The sequence below is a fragment of the Amphibalanus amphitrite genome, unplaced genomic scaffold (genome assembly GCF_019059575.1).
Source record: "Amphibalanus amphitrite isolate SeventyFive unplaced genomic scaffold, NRLGWU_Aamphi_draft 000335F_arrow, whole genome shotgun sequence".
NCBI lineage: Eukaryota > Metazoa > Arthropoda > Thecostraca > Balanomorpha > Balanidae > Amphibalanus > Amphibalanus amphitrite.
In genome coordinates, this window is record NW_024881830.1 from 257,363 (window position 1) to 272,057 (window position 14,695).

Genomic DNA, 14,695 nt, shown 5'->3' on the forward strand with positions numbered 1-14,695 from the left:
GTCGCTCGGCGGGCCGACCGGCGCGGCTAGCAGTCAGTCGTGCCCCGCGCCCGTGGAACAGTGTCGGTGGCTGCTGGCAGCGTGTAGGCGCCCTAACATAACTGGCCACCGCCAACATTAGCGTAAGCGTGGCGCGGACAGCCAATGGCCCAATATTGTGACTGGTGTGAATTGCATTTTTGTTTGACAGTTGACGGATGAATGATCGGATTTCAGTTTATTTATCATTTTTCGAAAGCACTGTAATGGACTCCATGGAAAAGAATATTCAATGATCTTACCGGCATGGATTAAGACCAAGAGCCCACTAGCTCACCCGTACTTACTTTTGAGCTTTTCATGGTGGGATTTTCTCACTCGTCTCATACTGGCTCACCACCTTCAGGCCTCAGCGTCCCGATTCGTTTGGCTCACATTACTCGTACCTGTCTTTTTCATTTCATCATATTTGTCTCTCCTCATACATCGCGCACGTCTTTTCCTATCAGTTGCATAATGGGAAACCCAAAGCTTTACCTCTAATGGCTTTACACTTGCAAAGGTTCCCCGTGTATTTTTTTGATGTTGCGATTTTTTGCAGGGATTTGGCAGCAGCAAAGTGCTTCCACTTTCAGCCATATATGACGCAGTGAAGACATATGCTGCGCAAACACTCAACAAAGAGGGCTCGTTGCTCGGAAAAAACAACAACAAAGACCGAGACAATTTTTCCAGAAGAGGACTCAGCTTCAAATTGAATTAGCTTGAGTTGTGGAAAAGCTTTTCTATCAATACTAGGTGCAGCTCAAGGCTATAATACAAATAGCCTGCAATGCTGTGTTAGAAATTTAAGTGGATGCAAGCATAGTCTTGAATCAGCGTGATGGACTATTTGAGGAACGTGATCGACACCCTCCAAGATCCATACTTGGTGTCAAGATTTCAACGTTACTTCGGTATTAGAGAGACATCTTATCCTGAAGCTCCAAAGTTTTATCAGAGAAACGGCAGATCATATGCCCGTGACTTAAGCCCAGTCAGTCACGGACAGGATGAGTATGTGGAGACGACCACCTTGAATGATGAACAGTCGTCAGGCGCAGCTGTGAAGCGATTTGTTGAAAACAGCAGCACACATGGAAATCAAGGGAGTGATGATGAAACCTCTGGGTCCGATTCAGCAGGCTCAGGAAAGTCCAAAATCAAGGCTTTGCTGTTTCAGAGCATGACAGCAGAAGGAGAGTACACAGACTCTGATGGAGAGACAAGAGATTTTATAGTCACAAAGCCATTTTGGCATGCATTGTTTGTATTTGGAAGTGCTCTTGGTGATGAACTATTTTATGCAACATTTTTCCCATTGTGGTTTTGGAATATTGATGGAGCTGTTGGAAGAAGAGCAGTTCTAGTGTGGTATGGCATCATGTATATAGGTAAGATTTCAGTATTTTAAACAAGTTATAACCTTGAGTTAGTTTTTATATAATGCCTAAGAACCATAATCTTCCCTAATGTCATGACTGAGCATTAGAAACATTTCATTATCTACTTTAAATGCTATTTCATTTTTATCAGGCTAGGTAGCTTTCAGTTCTTGCTAATATGCTTATGTATCCCTTTGGAGTTCCATTTTCATTGCACTCTGACATGAACCACTGTCACTAAGCCCATGATACCTTCATTGCCAATTTTCATGTCATCTGTATGTTTTCTAGGGCAGGCCATGAAGGACGTCCTGAAGATACCACGTCCAGCGTGTCCTCCAGTAATACGGGTGCAGAAGAAGTGGGCTCTGGAGTATGGATTTCCCTCTACACATTCCATGATTGGGATTGCAATGCCAGCTGCACTCTCAATATTTACCATTGAGCGCTATCAAGTAAGTGGCTGTCTGTGCCTGTGGCTTAGGTATCATTGCTTCCGTGGTGAAAATTGCTTCATTTTTCCTTCAGTTTACAGCAGACTGGTTCTAGCAGCTCAAAACCCCTTGGGTCAACTTGGAAGTTGGGTACACACTACACAGCCAATGTAAAAGTAGGGGAAATGTGATAGCCCTAGCCCCATCCTTTGACCTCAAATTTGAAGGTCAAGGACAAGGAGCTTCAGGTCACCAGTGTGAGTCATATAATGTCTGCTCCTTTGATGAACAATTCAAGATCTTTTATTGCCATTTGATTGAAGAATTCAATTTCAGTTTGATTTGAGAATTTGATTTGATTTGATCAAACCTCCAGTTTATAGGTACATAAAATAAGTGATCAAAGGTCATAGGGCTATCCTGGCTGTTCTTAGACATGAACAACACTTCAGGATCACTTGTCACTTGGCCTCACACTGCTGGGCTCCGAGGCTGGGTGATTGAGCACCGCACAATAACATATCTACGCTCATCTGAAAAAGGGGTGTGTTGCCACTATTTTTGCTCTTGTACCTTTTGCACTTACTTTGTCAACAAATGAGTCCAGGCCAGGGCCTCTCACAGTCTGTTACTCAACTAAGTATAAGCATAAAGTACCAATCGCGAAGTTAGGTTACGAAAGGTGATACCCGTGTTTCTGTACTACAGTAGCTGCGGCTGATTCGGACACTTATTACACCACATTTCCGTGTTTTGTTCGGCAGTACCCGGTGATCCCGACCATTAGCGTCGCCACGGGGGGGCAAGCGGGGCAGCTTGCCCCCCCAACCTCGGACCGGGCACCCCCTGAGATCGATACAGATCCGATGAGATTTTGGAGTCGGGAAAAAATGGGGGTACCTTTCTGAGAATGCCTGTGAGGTCAGACTCGGTTGGAGCGTGCAGTTCAAACCAGAGTCTGACTCGCAGTCGCCAAAATCTTCAAGACTCCGAGTCCATACTCGGAAATGTCAATGCTGTGATTCATTCCATGTTCCTAGTTCGTTCTTTGTTACATTTTACAGCTGATTTTCATAAGTTTTGGAGTGCTGACACAATTTTCGTTCAAAGCGTGAAACGAAATCTTTGGGGCCTTTCTCAACTCTCGTCAAATGTCTGCGACAGGCTCAAGTACCGTACAAGTGTCGCAGGGCTCATGAGCTTGCTTTAAACAAAGGCTCCTAAGGAGCTCCACTGAGCCCTGAAGCTTTCAGAGGGCCCAAACCGGCCTCTGAAAGTCCCACTGGTGTCCATGTTCTCTGAGGGCCCATACAGGGATCTTTGAGCCTTCGAACACTTCTGAGAACCTTAACTGGCCTCTGATAGTTCAGCCAAACTTTTGAGGCGAAAGACTTTGCTAACCCCAAGCCGGCATCTGAGGGGTCACAGCTCACGTGTCCCTCTGAGGTCCGCAACACATGTTTATTATATCCCTACGTAGGGTCCTTAAGGATTCGACACAGACCCCGAGGGTTCACACTGTTATCTGAGGGCTCCAAGCTCACCCTGGGCCTAGTCTCTTAGCGCCCGCCGCCCACACTGGCTTCTGAGGGTCCCACCTTGGGCTCGGAAAGCCCTAAAGCACCACGTACACGTAAATATTTGAGGTGACCCACGCCGATCTCCGGGATCCTAATTCCTAAGCATGCTTCTGAGAGTCAGCACTGACCCTGAGTGGCCTGAAATGGCCTGGAAGTTCCAAACCTATCTCTAAGGGATCCCTTGCCGCTATGCCGTGCGTAACTTTTGGTTCCGTTTAACAGTTTTTGTTCGCGTTTGCAGCGTTTCCCTTCACACGAAAAACGAGAAACTTTTGCTCACACTCGAGTGAACAAAACACTTCCTCTCACTGGAGCAAAGATGAATCACTTCCGATTCACATTTCCGACACTCACTCTCCGCCGAATGCCCAACTTAGCTACGATCGGCGGCTGGGATAAGTCCTATGCATTTCACGTAAAACCTCTGCATGCATGCGTGAATGGAGGTTTTAGCTGGGTGATCCGATTAAATGGAGCGTTTTTCACCTTTTTCTGGGTAATGATCATGAGCGTCGAGCGTCTGCACAGGGGCCCTCTGCAGTGCGTCGGCAATCGCAGCCACTATATAGTATAACTCTACCAGTCGTTTTTGTCATGAAATTTCAAAATTTCGAATTTTTCTGTAAAAAATTACATGTCATAGCTAGAAGGAAACCTTTGTCACCATCTGATTCCTCGCACCATTGCGCGTCGAATGATATGTAAAACGAGTGAGTAAAGACTGGGAAAGGCAAGTTTTAACACAAAAGTTGATTTTGCCCCCCCCAACCGAAAATCTCTGGCGACGCCTATGATCCCGACACTAATTGCACCTCATTTTCGTGTTTTGTTCGGCAGTACCCGGTGATCCTGGCCGTGATCCCGGCGCTCTTCTGGTGTCTCAGCGTGTGCGGAAGCCGACTCTACCTGGGCATGCACTCGGTGCTGGTGAGATAATCGCGATGACACGCTCGCATATTTACAGCTTTTACATGTATTATATTCATTTTTTATGTAAGGGAGACTCGAATGCCCACGCGGAATGCTGCGTGTCTGCAATGCCATTCGGTCACTGGCCATATGGCTGCGACTGGCTATTTTAGTTCTTAGTTAAGTGGTGTTATTATCGGGACCGTTGCCGCGGCGTACCGCCCAGTGAATGTGTTAGCTGACACGCCAGCAGTCTCGTGGTAGGCAGGTGTATTCACAGACAGTCACACCCAGCAGCGTCAGCGGCACTCGTCACCACACTCCGGCGCCGGCGACCGCCCGGCACCGCGCTCCGGTCGCCACTGCCCGCCGGCCCGCCGGCCGGCCGGCCGGCGCCCTGACCCAGTTCGGGTCAGCCGGGACGTCACTGCCCGTGACTTCACCGGCTCCGCTCTGCGGCGCGGCCCCCGATGCGCAACGTACATCCCAACACTCCTCCCCCCTTAAATTAAGGGATCCATGGGGGACCCGTTTAAATACATTCTGCGCGCAGCCGGACACAAAATAAACATGTACTCGTAATCACACAATAATGATAGCCGGACCACTACGCATTGGAACACTTTTCCAAATACACCTCGTGTACAGTCCAGGTACAGTCACACGCTCACCCGCCAGATACCGCCACCCAGGGCGCCAACCGCGGGCTCAAGGCGAGTCCGCAGCGTCCGCCACCAGCCACGACGGCAGCCGCGAGCCCAGCCGCTCGTAGCCCGGGCCAGCCAGGTGGATCCCGTCTCGGGCGAAACACGCCGAGGCGTACACATAATATCCGCGCCTCTTTCCGTTCCGCCACTGGCAAACTCGTCGCCCAACACTCAGCACCTTGGTGCGGCACGAGTGGCGCAGCTCCCGCTCAAACCGGAACGCCGGCGTGTCGTTCCACAACTTTCCATCATCGTGGGCCGGCCGGGGTGTCGGTCCGATGAGGCTCACGTCCGGGACCACCCCGGCCAGCTCCGAGAGGAAAGTGACGATGGTGGCCATGTCCGGTGCACCTCCTCGACCACCCGGACCGGGGTAAATGTCATTGCCGCCGATCCAGAGCAGGACCGGACCCAAACGCCTGCCCTCCGCCCGCGAAGTCTCCGACCATGTGGCTACTTGATGCCGCACCCAGTCGAGGCCGCATCTCCAGGAGAGTCCTCCCTGAGCCGCCACTGTTAGATGGAAGGGTGGACGGGTCGAGAACCGGGCCCGGCGGACCATCGAGTCCCCCACGACCAGCACGGCTTCGCCGCGCGTTCCCGGGGGCGGCGTTGGCGGTGGAACCGATCCGGCCACCGATGCCAATCCCGTCGATGCCCCGTCCGCTCCGCCGGCGCCAGCTGTCGTCTGCTGTTCCCCGGCTTCGTTGGACTCGCGGGAGACCACCTCGGCGCTCCTTCGGTCTGGCGACGAACTTTGCACGGACCGTCGCCCGTCAATAGTGACGAGGAGCCCCCCGACCTCGCTAGGTTCAGGGGACTTCGCAGCGGCTACCGCAGGCCCCGGGCCACTTGTGGGCGACAGTAGCCCCCATTCACCCTGGGTCATATTCGATATGGCCCAGTCCCCAGCGTCCCATAGCTCATCTGGCAGAGGGCTGCCGAGTAGCTGAGCGAGGACGTCGGGCGACCCCAGGACCACGTCCTCCGCCGGTGGCGTCGCGTCCGCTGCGGCGTCCGAGGGCAGGACGCGGCGGCCGCCGAGCTCCAGCGACGTCACTCTGGCCTCAAGCTCAGCGACGCGAACCCGGAGGGACTCCAGCTCCTCTGAAGTCGTCGCCATCTCTGGGAATGAGAACATCATTAGAGCTCGTTCCGAGCGTCGTCCGCGTCTCAATGATGTGATATATACATGTGACGATGAACCACTGCTCGAGGGTCTAGCACGTCTACTCCCCTTCCCCTTTCTTTTTTAAGAACAGCTCATATTTGTGTTTTAGCTCAGCTACTGTTGGGCTTACGCCAGCCTGATATGTCATAACTGGAATTGACTGACGTCCACTGCGAGTGATATACGGGGTTATCATAGACTCATCGTATGGCATGTCAGGGGATTGGGCGCTCCGAGACTCCTGCTGTGGTGTTTCAGACTCAAAATCCCCATCGGCTTGCATGTTCGGGATCGGTGTCACTTCTTCTTGGGTATCTGATACTATGTCTTGCGCTGTGTAACCGCTCTCTCCATCAGCGTCTTCATTTCCCTTTGGGCATCCCGATGCAGCGCCGGGTGTCTCTGGCGACGAGGAACCCCTCTCGGTAAGCTCACTGTCCTCTGATATCCCGGACGTCTCTCGTGGTGTCCCTGATGACGAGGAACCGCTCTCGGTATCCTCGATGTTTTCTGCACCCCGGTCCATCTCGCCTCCGAACGTATGACCGTCTTCCCTGGGCAGAGCTGCTGAGTGTTGGTAGCTCGATGACGGAGGATGGGGAGGCATGGCCTGTGAGCCGTTACAGTTTATAGACGTGCGTGGGGCCCTGCTGCCGATTCCCGGAGGCCTATCATCAACGCTCGGGCTTGGTACCGCTGACGACCTGGTTGAGTGTCTCGCTCCCGACTCCTCACGCTCTTTGGTACTGTTGTTTATCCCTGGCCGCTGAATAAGTGGTTTCAAGTCGTTGTGGTGAATGACCCGGTCCTTGGACCCTGGTAGTCGTACCTGGTAAGTCACCTCCTTCCCTGCCTCCCCGATGGCTCGCACAATGACGCCCGGCCCCTTGTAGGGCATACCTAATTTAGGTTTACCGCCAACTGAGGCGGTATAGTCGCGTATCCATACCTTATCACCTGTCTGGTAAGCGGTGTAGCGGCTGTCTTGGTCGTACCGTTTTGTAGCTTCGGCAGCTGCTCGAGTTGTGGCTCGACGTACGTCGTCGAAGGCCTTCATCAGCACTTTCCTTCGCTCCTCTGGGAAACTGCGTATCTCCACGATGTCTTGTGGTGTGCCAAAAGCCACATCCACGGGCAGACGAGGCTCAAAGCCATGGATGAGAAAAAACGGTGAGTATCCGGTCGTGTCATGGACTGCTGAGTTGTAGGCCATTGCGTAGGCTTGGACGTCCCTATCCCACGTGAGACCCTGCGCGTCGATGTATTTAGCGACCATATCCTTCAACGTCCGCATGAACCTTTCCACCATGCCGTCACTCTGAGGGTGATAGGGAGTTGTCCTGGTCTTCTTAATACCTAACTGTTTGCAGAGCTCCTGGAATATGGTGGACTCGAACTGCGGTCCTTGGTCTGAGTGCAGTCTCTCCGGGACCCCAAGCTCGTAAACCCAGTCCATCAAGCAGCTTGAGACCGTTATGGCCTTCTGGTCCTTCATAGGGAAGATTCGGACGTACTTACTGAAGTAGTCCATGACCACCAATGCATACTTGTTGCCGCTGGTAGATACCGGCATCTCCGTGATGTCGAGCGCGATCCTTTCGAAAGGGCGGTTCGTGGTTTCGCTGATCATCGGCGCTCGTCTTCTTGGCGTGGGTCTGTTCCGCCTTTGACAGGGCACACACGATCTGCAGAACGCCTTGGCCTGGTTGCACATTCCTGGCCAGCTGAACCGGTTCAGCAGACGGCCGACCGTCTTCTGGGTGCCCATGTGTCCCGACACTGGATGTTCGTGCACCCATTTAAGCACGTCCTCTCTTAGTTCACTTGGTACTAGGATCTGGAAAGCCCTTCTACCCCGGAGTTTGCATTGAAGACCGACAAGACCTTCCTCTATGGTCACGTCGCTCCATCTGCTCCGGATGTAGGCCCACTCACCCAGCTCTTCATGTAGGTCCTGCTGACCCGGCTTCCTGGCGCGCTCCAACAGTTCCTTCAGACGGGCAAGCACTGGGTCTGCACACTGTGCACCGAGGAGCTTTGAATGCTCCTCACCGGCAGCCTTTCGATGGTCTTCTTTCGACGTGGCGTAGAGCTTCGTCTGTTCGGTAGCGGAGATCAGACGCGCAGATTCTCCGGTGACTCGCTCAGGGTCTGGTGGTGGTTGGATGATATCGTCGCTGTCTGTTGTCAAGTGGGCTGATTTGGGCGTTCTCCAGACCTGGCACAGGTGCTGGGGACGTTCGGAATACGTGTACTGCAGCTCGTCTGATGGCGAGTAGTCGCTGACGCCCCTCGCATTTCCACCGCCTGGGTCATTACGCTGTCCGTCTTCTCTCTCGACAGCTGTCTCCGACTGTTCGATTTCTGAAGGCGGTTTTCGTGACAGGGCATCAGCGTTTGTGTGTTCGATTCCTGTCTTGATGGTGACTTCGAAGTCGAATGAGCTTAACTCAGTAGCCCACCGGCCACGTCGGCCAGTGCCATCCCTCTGGGAGTCTATGGACTTCGGTATGTTAGCCAGTGGCTTGTGGTCTGTGATGACGTGGAACTGTGCCCCAGTGGTGTACTGACGGAAACGCCTGATCGCGTGCACCACAGCCCAGAGCTCCTTGTCGTATGTCGGCCACCTGCGTTGCTGTTTTGATAGGACCTTGCTTTCGTAGGCTATCACTTTCTCGTCGCCGTCCACCTCTTCGGTCAGAACAGCTCCAACTGACGTGTTGCAGGCGTCTGTGTACAGGCGGAAAGTGCCCTTGAATGTTGGAAGCGACAAAACGGGAGGTGACGCGAGGCTCTTCTTGAGGACACCAAAAGCCGTATCCAATTCGGTTGTCCAGCGGATGACCCCCTTCTGGTTCGCTGCTTCTCGTAGCGGTCTGCTGACTTCCGCGTATTCCGGAATGAACTTGGCATAATACCCACAGAGTCCCAAAAAGCTCTTCATCTCCCCATCTGTGGCTGGTTTTGGCCAGTTAAGTACCTTCTCAATATTTGAGGGGTCAGGTCGAATCCCTTCTTGAGTGACATGATGTCCCAGGAACGTCACTTCTTTCTTACCGATGAAGCACTTCTGAGGTTTCAGTTTGAGACCAGCTTTCCGCACGGCTTCAAACACTTCTTCCAGTGTCTCGAGATGGCCCTCTTCTGTCTTGTTGAACAAGACGACGTCATCCAGATAGACTAGACAAGTCTTGGCATCGACGCCGGCCAGGACGAGCTCCATCAGCCTTTGGAACGTCGCTCCGGCATTCCGGAGTCCCATGGCCATCTTCCGAAACTGATGCAGTCCTCTGCCTGTGGAGAATGCTGTTTTCTCGCGGTCTTCGGGTGCGATTTCAACCTGCCAATAGCCAGCAGTCATGTCCAGTGTGGTGAAAAATCTTGCTCCTGACAGCCCGTCCAGTGCCTCATCGATTCGTGGCAGTGGGTACGCAACAGGTTGCGTGGCGCTGTTGACCGCCCTGAGGTCGACGCAGAACCGAGCGCTGCCATCTCGCTTCTTCACCAGCACGACAGGTGAACACCAGGGACTGGAACTGTCTTCGATGACGCCGCTGGCAAGCATCCTCGCTTTCTGTGCTTCCACTTGCTCTCTCAGACGATGTGGAACACGCCGAGGCTGCTGTTTTACTGGTGGAGCGTTTCCGGTGTCTATTGGATGTTGGAGAAGGTTGGTGGTTCCAATGTCGTCTGGATGTGTGCTGAATATGTCTTGGAAACGCATTGTTAGGTCCTTGACTTTCCGTTGCCCCACCTCAGACAGGTCGGAGCACGTCAAATCTAGACCAGGTACTGCTCCGCAGTTACCTGGGTTGGCTTCCCTTTCTTTGTCTTCACACCAATCATATTCACCTCCGTCCGCGGATAGTGTGTAGAAGGTGCCAATATCAGTACCCCTGAGAATTCTGGCTTCCTCCGTTGTTGCATTCGTAACCCTCACGGGCACTGTTCCTTCTATGGACATGCTGGCCACTGTCCTGGGTACGAGTAGGTCTTCCTGATCGAGTTTGTCGTTCGGTTCCATCACTCCTTCTAGTGGCTGAGGGTCGTTCTCCAGGATTCTTCCGTCAACAGGATGGAGCTTTGCCCATATCACAGTTTCTGTTCTGGGAGGGATCACAACTGAGCAAGCTGTCTTCACTCTCGATCGTCGTGGCCGGATCTCTTCGTAGGTAGGTAGTGTGAACTTGATGTCTTGTATTTGTAGCGTCCCGTTCGCATCGTCGAGGACCGTTCCCACCTGACAGCAGAAGTCTCGCCCGAGGACTACATCGTGTATGAGGCCGTCTACCACTGACATGGTTGGGCACTCTACTCGTCTGTGCTGTATAAACATTGTCATACCCCGCACTTCTCCTAGAATAGGGACTCTCTCGCCTCCCACGCCTATTGCTGCCCTTTTCGGGGGCAGCATCGTGATGCCTATATCATTACGTACGTGTTCGTAAAGTGTGCTACTTAGCATCGAAAAGTCTGCTCCCGAATCGACGAGAGCCCAGCAGGTGAGACTGGCGATGCCTACTTCTATCATTGCAGCTGTTTGTGGGGACTGGCTGAGTATGTGTGCTGAATCCCGTCCCGCAGATCCAACACTTACCAGTTTTCCGACTGCGGTGGCTGGTAGGCGCCTGATGTCTTCACTCTGGTCTCTCTTCTATCTGGCGACTTTTGACGTTGGCTGATCAATCGCTGGTAGTGCTGGCATTCGACCATCCAGTGGCCATCTTCACCGCAGCACAGGCACCACGGGGCCCGTTGTTCTCTGATGGTGTTAGTGCGCTTTTGCCGGTGTGATTGTCGCGTATTTGGGCAGAAGCGTCGAATGTGTCCTACTTCACCACAGCCGAAGCATCTGATGCTGTTTCTGTCCTGTTGGTCATTCCTGCTAGGTCTCCCTAATGCAGGGCTAGGGCGTGGTGTGGCAGCCGAACCGGTAACCGGTGCCGGCTGGAAGTTCCCTGGTTGCTGGTGGGGTTGTTCCCAGACGGCAGGCACGTCACCTCCGATCCCCGTTTCTGATGTAGGGCATGCTTGGAGGGCCATAACTGAACCGGGATCCGGTGTCAGAGAGGCGATGACCTGCTGTTGTCGGTGTAGTTCGGTGACTTTCGAGATGGCCTCGTCGATGGTTTTTGGTTTGTCGATGAACAGCTTCCTTTGCAGCCAGGGGTCTTGCAGTCCACATATGAAGCGGTTGACCACGGTTTGAATGACTTGGTCGTTTGTGTCCGCCTGGTTCTGGTACGTCCACCTTGCCAGCTTTTTAAGTCTGTCTCCGAACTACTGCACACTCTCGTTTGGTTGTCTGGTCGCTTGGGAGAATGATGCAAAGGCCTGTAGTTCGTCGATTTTAGAACCAAATGTATTCTCGAGGTTGGATTTGACCGCTGTGTACTCTTTCTGTTTCTCGTCAGATAAGGCTGCGCAGGTATCAAGTGCCTTGCCTTCCAACAGACTCACCAGTACGTGAAGTTTGTCACTGTCCGACAGCTGAGCTGTTCGAGCTTCGAAGCGTCCTATCCATGTGTCCCAATCCTCTCCGACTGCGCCCGAAAATGGTGGTGCCCGTGTATACAGCAGTAATTTGGGGTCCATTGTTTTGCTCAGGAATCGCTAGGTTTTGATAAAAGTTAATTATAAACTGTCAGGGCGTAGGCCCGATAGTTAATTGACAACGGTAACTGCTGGCTACAAACCGTTTAGTATGTGTCCGGTATTGGGTAACGATAGACGTTAACTCCAAACCGTTACCTATTTCTTCGGTATTGGGCAACGATAACCGTTAGCTCAAAACCGTTACGACTTTGCCCGGTGTTGGGTAGCGATAAACGTTAAGACTCCAAACCGTTGATTGCTTTGTCAGGTCAAGTATCGTGGTACAAGCCTAAATCATACAAACAATAGACTTCTCACCTTTGGGAGCGTTGGTTGGTCGGACCGCGCCAGTGTTAGCTGACACGCCAGCAGTCTCGTGGTAGGCAGGTGTATTCACAGACAGTCACACCCAGCAGCGTCAGCGGCACTCGTCACCACACTCCGGCGCCGGCGACCGCCCGGCACCGCGCTCCGGTCGCCACTGCCCGCCGGCCCGCCGGCCGGCCGGCCGGCGCCCTGACCCAGTTCGGGTCAGCCGGGACGTCACTGCCCGTGACGTCACCGGCTCCGCTCTGCGGCGCGGCCCCCGATGCGCAACGTACATCCCAACAAATGTCTCTGAGCGTTATCAGTCTCCCGGCGGGGTCGACCACGCGGCGTGCCGTAGCCGTGCGTGGGGCCAGCCGCGGAGCCGCCGCTCCTTACGAGGAGTGGCGACCTTGCCCAGTGAGCGGCGACGACCTTGCCCGGTAACCGGAGACGTCTGTGATCGACTATGGCTCGTGACGCGCCTGCCGATAACACAGATACTGCGTAACGCGATCTCTCTTCTCGTATCTGCGTGCACCGCACCGGAAGGTAGCCCTGGCGCCGCTGTGGGGGATGGGTCTGCTGTGCAAAGGCAAACACGATAACGTTCGGGTGACCTCTGACCTGACGTAACGACCTCTGACCCAACGTTATCGTTTTTGCCTTTGCACAGTGGAGGTATGATCCATAAATCGTCACCTCTTGTTTGGCACATTCTACTGTCTAATCGTACGCCCTTGGCCGTATTTAATCTGTTTTCCTCCCACCTTTGTCACGTCGCTCTCACTGCGACAGGACGTGCTGGCGGGTCTGTTTCTGGGCGTGCTGGTGCTCTGTTGTCTGATCCTGCCCTACATCGATGCTGTCGACGAGTATCTGGTGACCAACACCTACTCTCCGATCGCGCTGAGCGCGGTTATCGCGCTCTCGGTGCTGCTGTACCCGGCGGGCAACACGTGGACACCAGCCAGGTCAGTGGGCATTACTGGTGGACACGTTAGTTGGGTTGATAGCGAGAAATGTCGTTTTTGTTTGTTTGTTTGTTTGTTGACACCGGAATAGGTCACTTGGATTCATATATTGGTTCATGGTTGGTCAGTTGGAACTTGGAGTGACATATGAATATTTTTGACTTTGATGATCACTTTAACAGGTTAGTTCCCTGGGCTGTCGTGGTTTACACTGTTCAGATGCACCACTGGATCGGCCAGTTGGATGACGTATATTTATTCCGTTGATCGTGTGTTGCAATAACTACATGCGGCCATTTGTGACTGCGGTACCGTATCCGATGCGACCCTTGTTATAAATATCCCTCTTTGCCTCCGACAGGGGCGACACGGTGATCATCTGCGCCGTGGTTCTGGGCATCTACAGCGGCGCCTGGATGAACTACAGCAAGCACCTGATCAGCGCGGCCAGCTCGGCGCCGCCCTACGCCATCATCTGGCCGACGTACGAGATGTGGGGCCAGGTACTGGCGCGCAGCTCGATCGGACTCTGCTCGGTGCTGGCCACGCGGGCCATCTTCCGCAGTCTCTCGTACGCCACTGTGTGCGCCCTGCTGCGGCTCAACCAGCAGGATGTGACGCTGCGCCGCGCCAACGTCAGCCCGCGCCAGTTCGTCATCGTCGAGCTCAGCTACAAGTTCATGACGTACGCGGCGGTCGGGTTTGACATCATCTACACGGCGCCGCTGGTGTTCCGGCTGATCGGCATCGAGCGGCCAGAGTTCTACACGGAGGTGTAGCCACGCCGGGCTGGTTACACGCGGTTGGCGTCCGCAGAGTGCAGGAAAGAGGGCGCGCGGCGTGATGGACGCGGATCTAGTGAAGGGCACGGTTGTCGCCATGACACGTCGGCACTGCTCACGGGTACAGTGCCTGGTTTGGTCAGCTGTGGACGCATCCAGAACTCGTGGCAATGCCCAAAGAGACACTTTGCGATGGACGGATATGCACAGCACATAGTTGCAGCCTGCGGGCTTTATGGGCCGCCGCGCGCCACCGCTGTCGCTCAACGTGCACTAATCATTTAGTGAAAATTATCCTGCATGCTCATGTTTAAATATGTATAAGTTAAATTTAAACTATGAATCGCCTCTTCAATCCGTATTTCTTCTCACGAACGGGTGCGTGTGTTTATGTGTGTATGTGTGCGTGTGTGCGCACCAGTTGAGACCAACCGTGATTGCTGGCGTACCGGGTCCGGTCTCCAATCACGCAGTAACGATGACACCGCAGCCTGCAGGGCGGCGCGGGTGTGCACCCAACTGACAGGGACAGCACGCGCTGCCCGCAGGGCTCTTCATTCTACAATCTGTATCTCGTCATACTATCGATAATTCCAATGGCGGGCACCATCTGCGCCTTTATTCACCACATTTACGCACGGTCACCAAACGCCTATATCCGTCGTGCAGTGTGGTGTGTGGCTGCAGCTGTTTGCCGTTTTGTCCGAGTTCCTGTGATGGCCAATGTTTCCAGTGCAATCAAGACGTGGAATACACGCTGTTTGGGATGGACGACACGTCGGTCGAGAGGAGTACCGCAGGCCTAAGGGAAAGGGAATCTTTGGCACGGCGCCG

General features: G+C 53.5%; 1 protein-coding gene across 1 annotated transcript; it reads left to right on the forward strand.

Annotated features, from left to right (window-relative positions):
- The first annotated feature begins 39 nt into the window (after positions 1 to 39).
- LOC122388806 (sphingosine-1-phosphate phosphatase 1-like) lies at positions 40 to 14,632 on the forward strand. Its single transcript, XM_043380208.1, has 6 exons — positions 40 to 122; positions 581 to 1,412; positions 1,695 to 1,858; positions 4,255 to 4,344; positions 12,904 to 13,079; positions 13,441 to 14,632. Exons 2-6 carry the CDS (start codon positions 863 to 865, stop codon positions 13,856 to 13,858), a joined length of 1,398 nt encoding a protein of 465 aa, XP_043236143.1. The 5' UTR covers positions 40 to 122; positions 581 to 862; the 3' UTR covers positions 13,859 to 14,632.
- Positions 14,633 to 14,695: the final 63 nt, after the last annotated feature.

Bases quoted from the DNA above. Each gene is read 5' to 3' on its own strand.
- LOC122388806 (XM_043380208.1), top strand. From the start codon at position 863: ATGGACTATTTGAGGAACGTGATCGACACCCTCCAAGATCCATACTTG. The intron at 1,859-4,254 runs GTAAGTGGCTGT...TTTGTTCGGCAG, and splicing joins TTACCATTGAGCGCTATCAA to TACCCGGTGATCCTGGCCGT. The intron at 4,345-12,903 runs GTGAGATAATCG...TCACTGCGACAG, and splicing joins TGGGCATGCACTCGGTGCTG to GACGTGCTGGCGGGTCTGTT.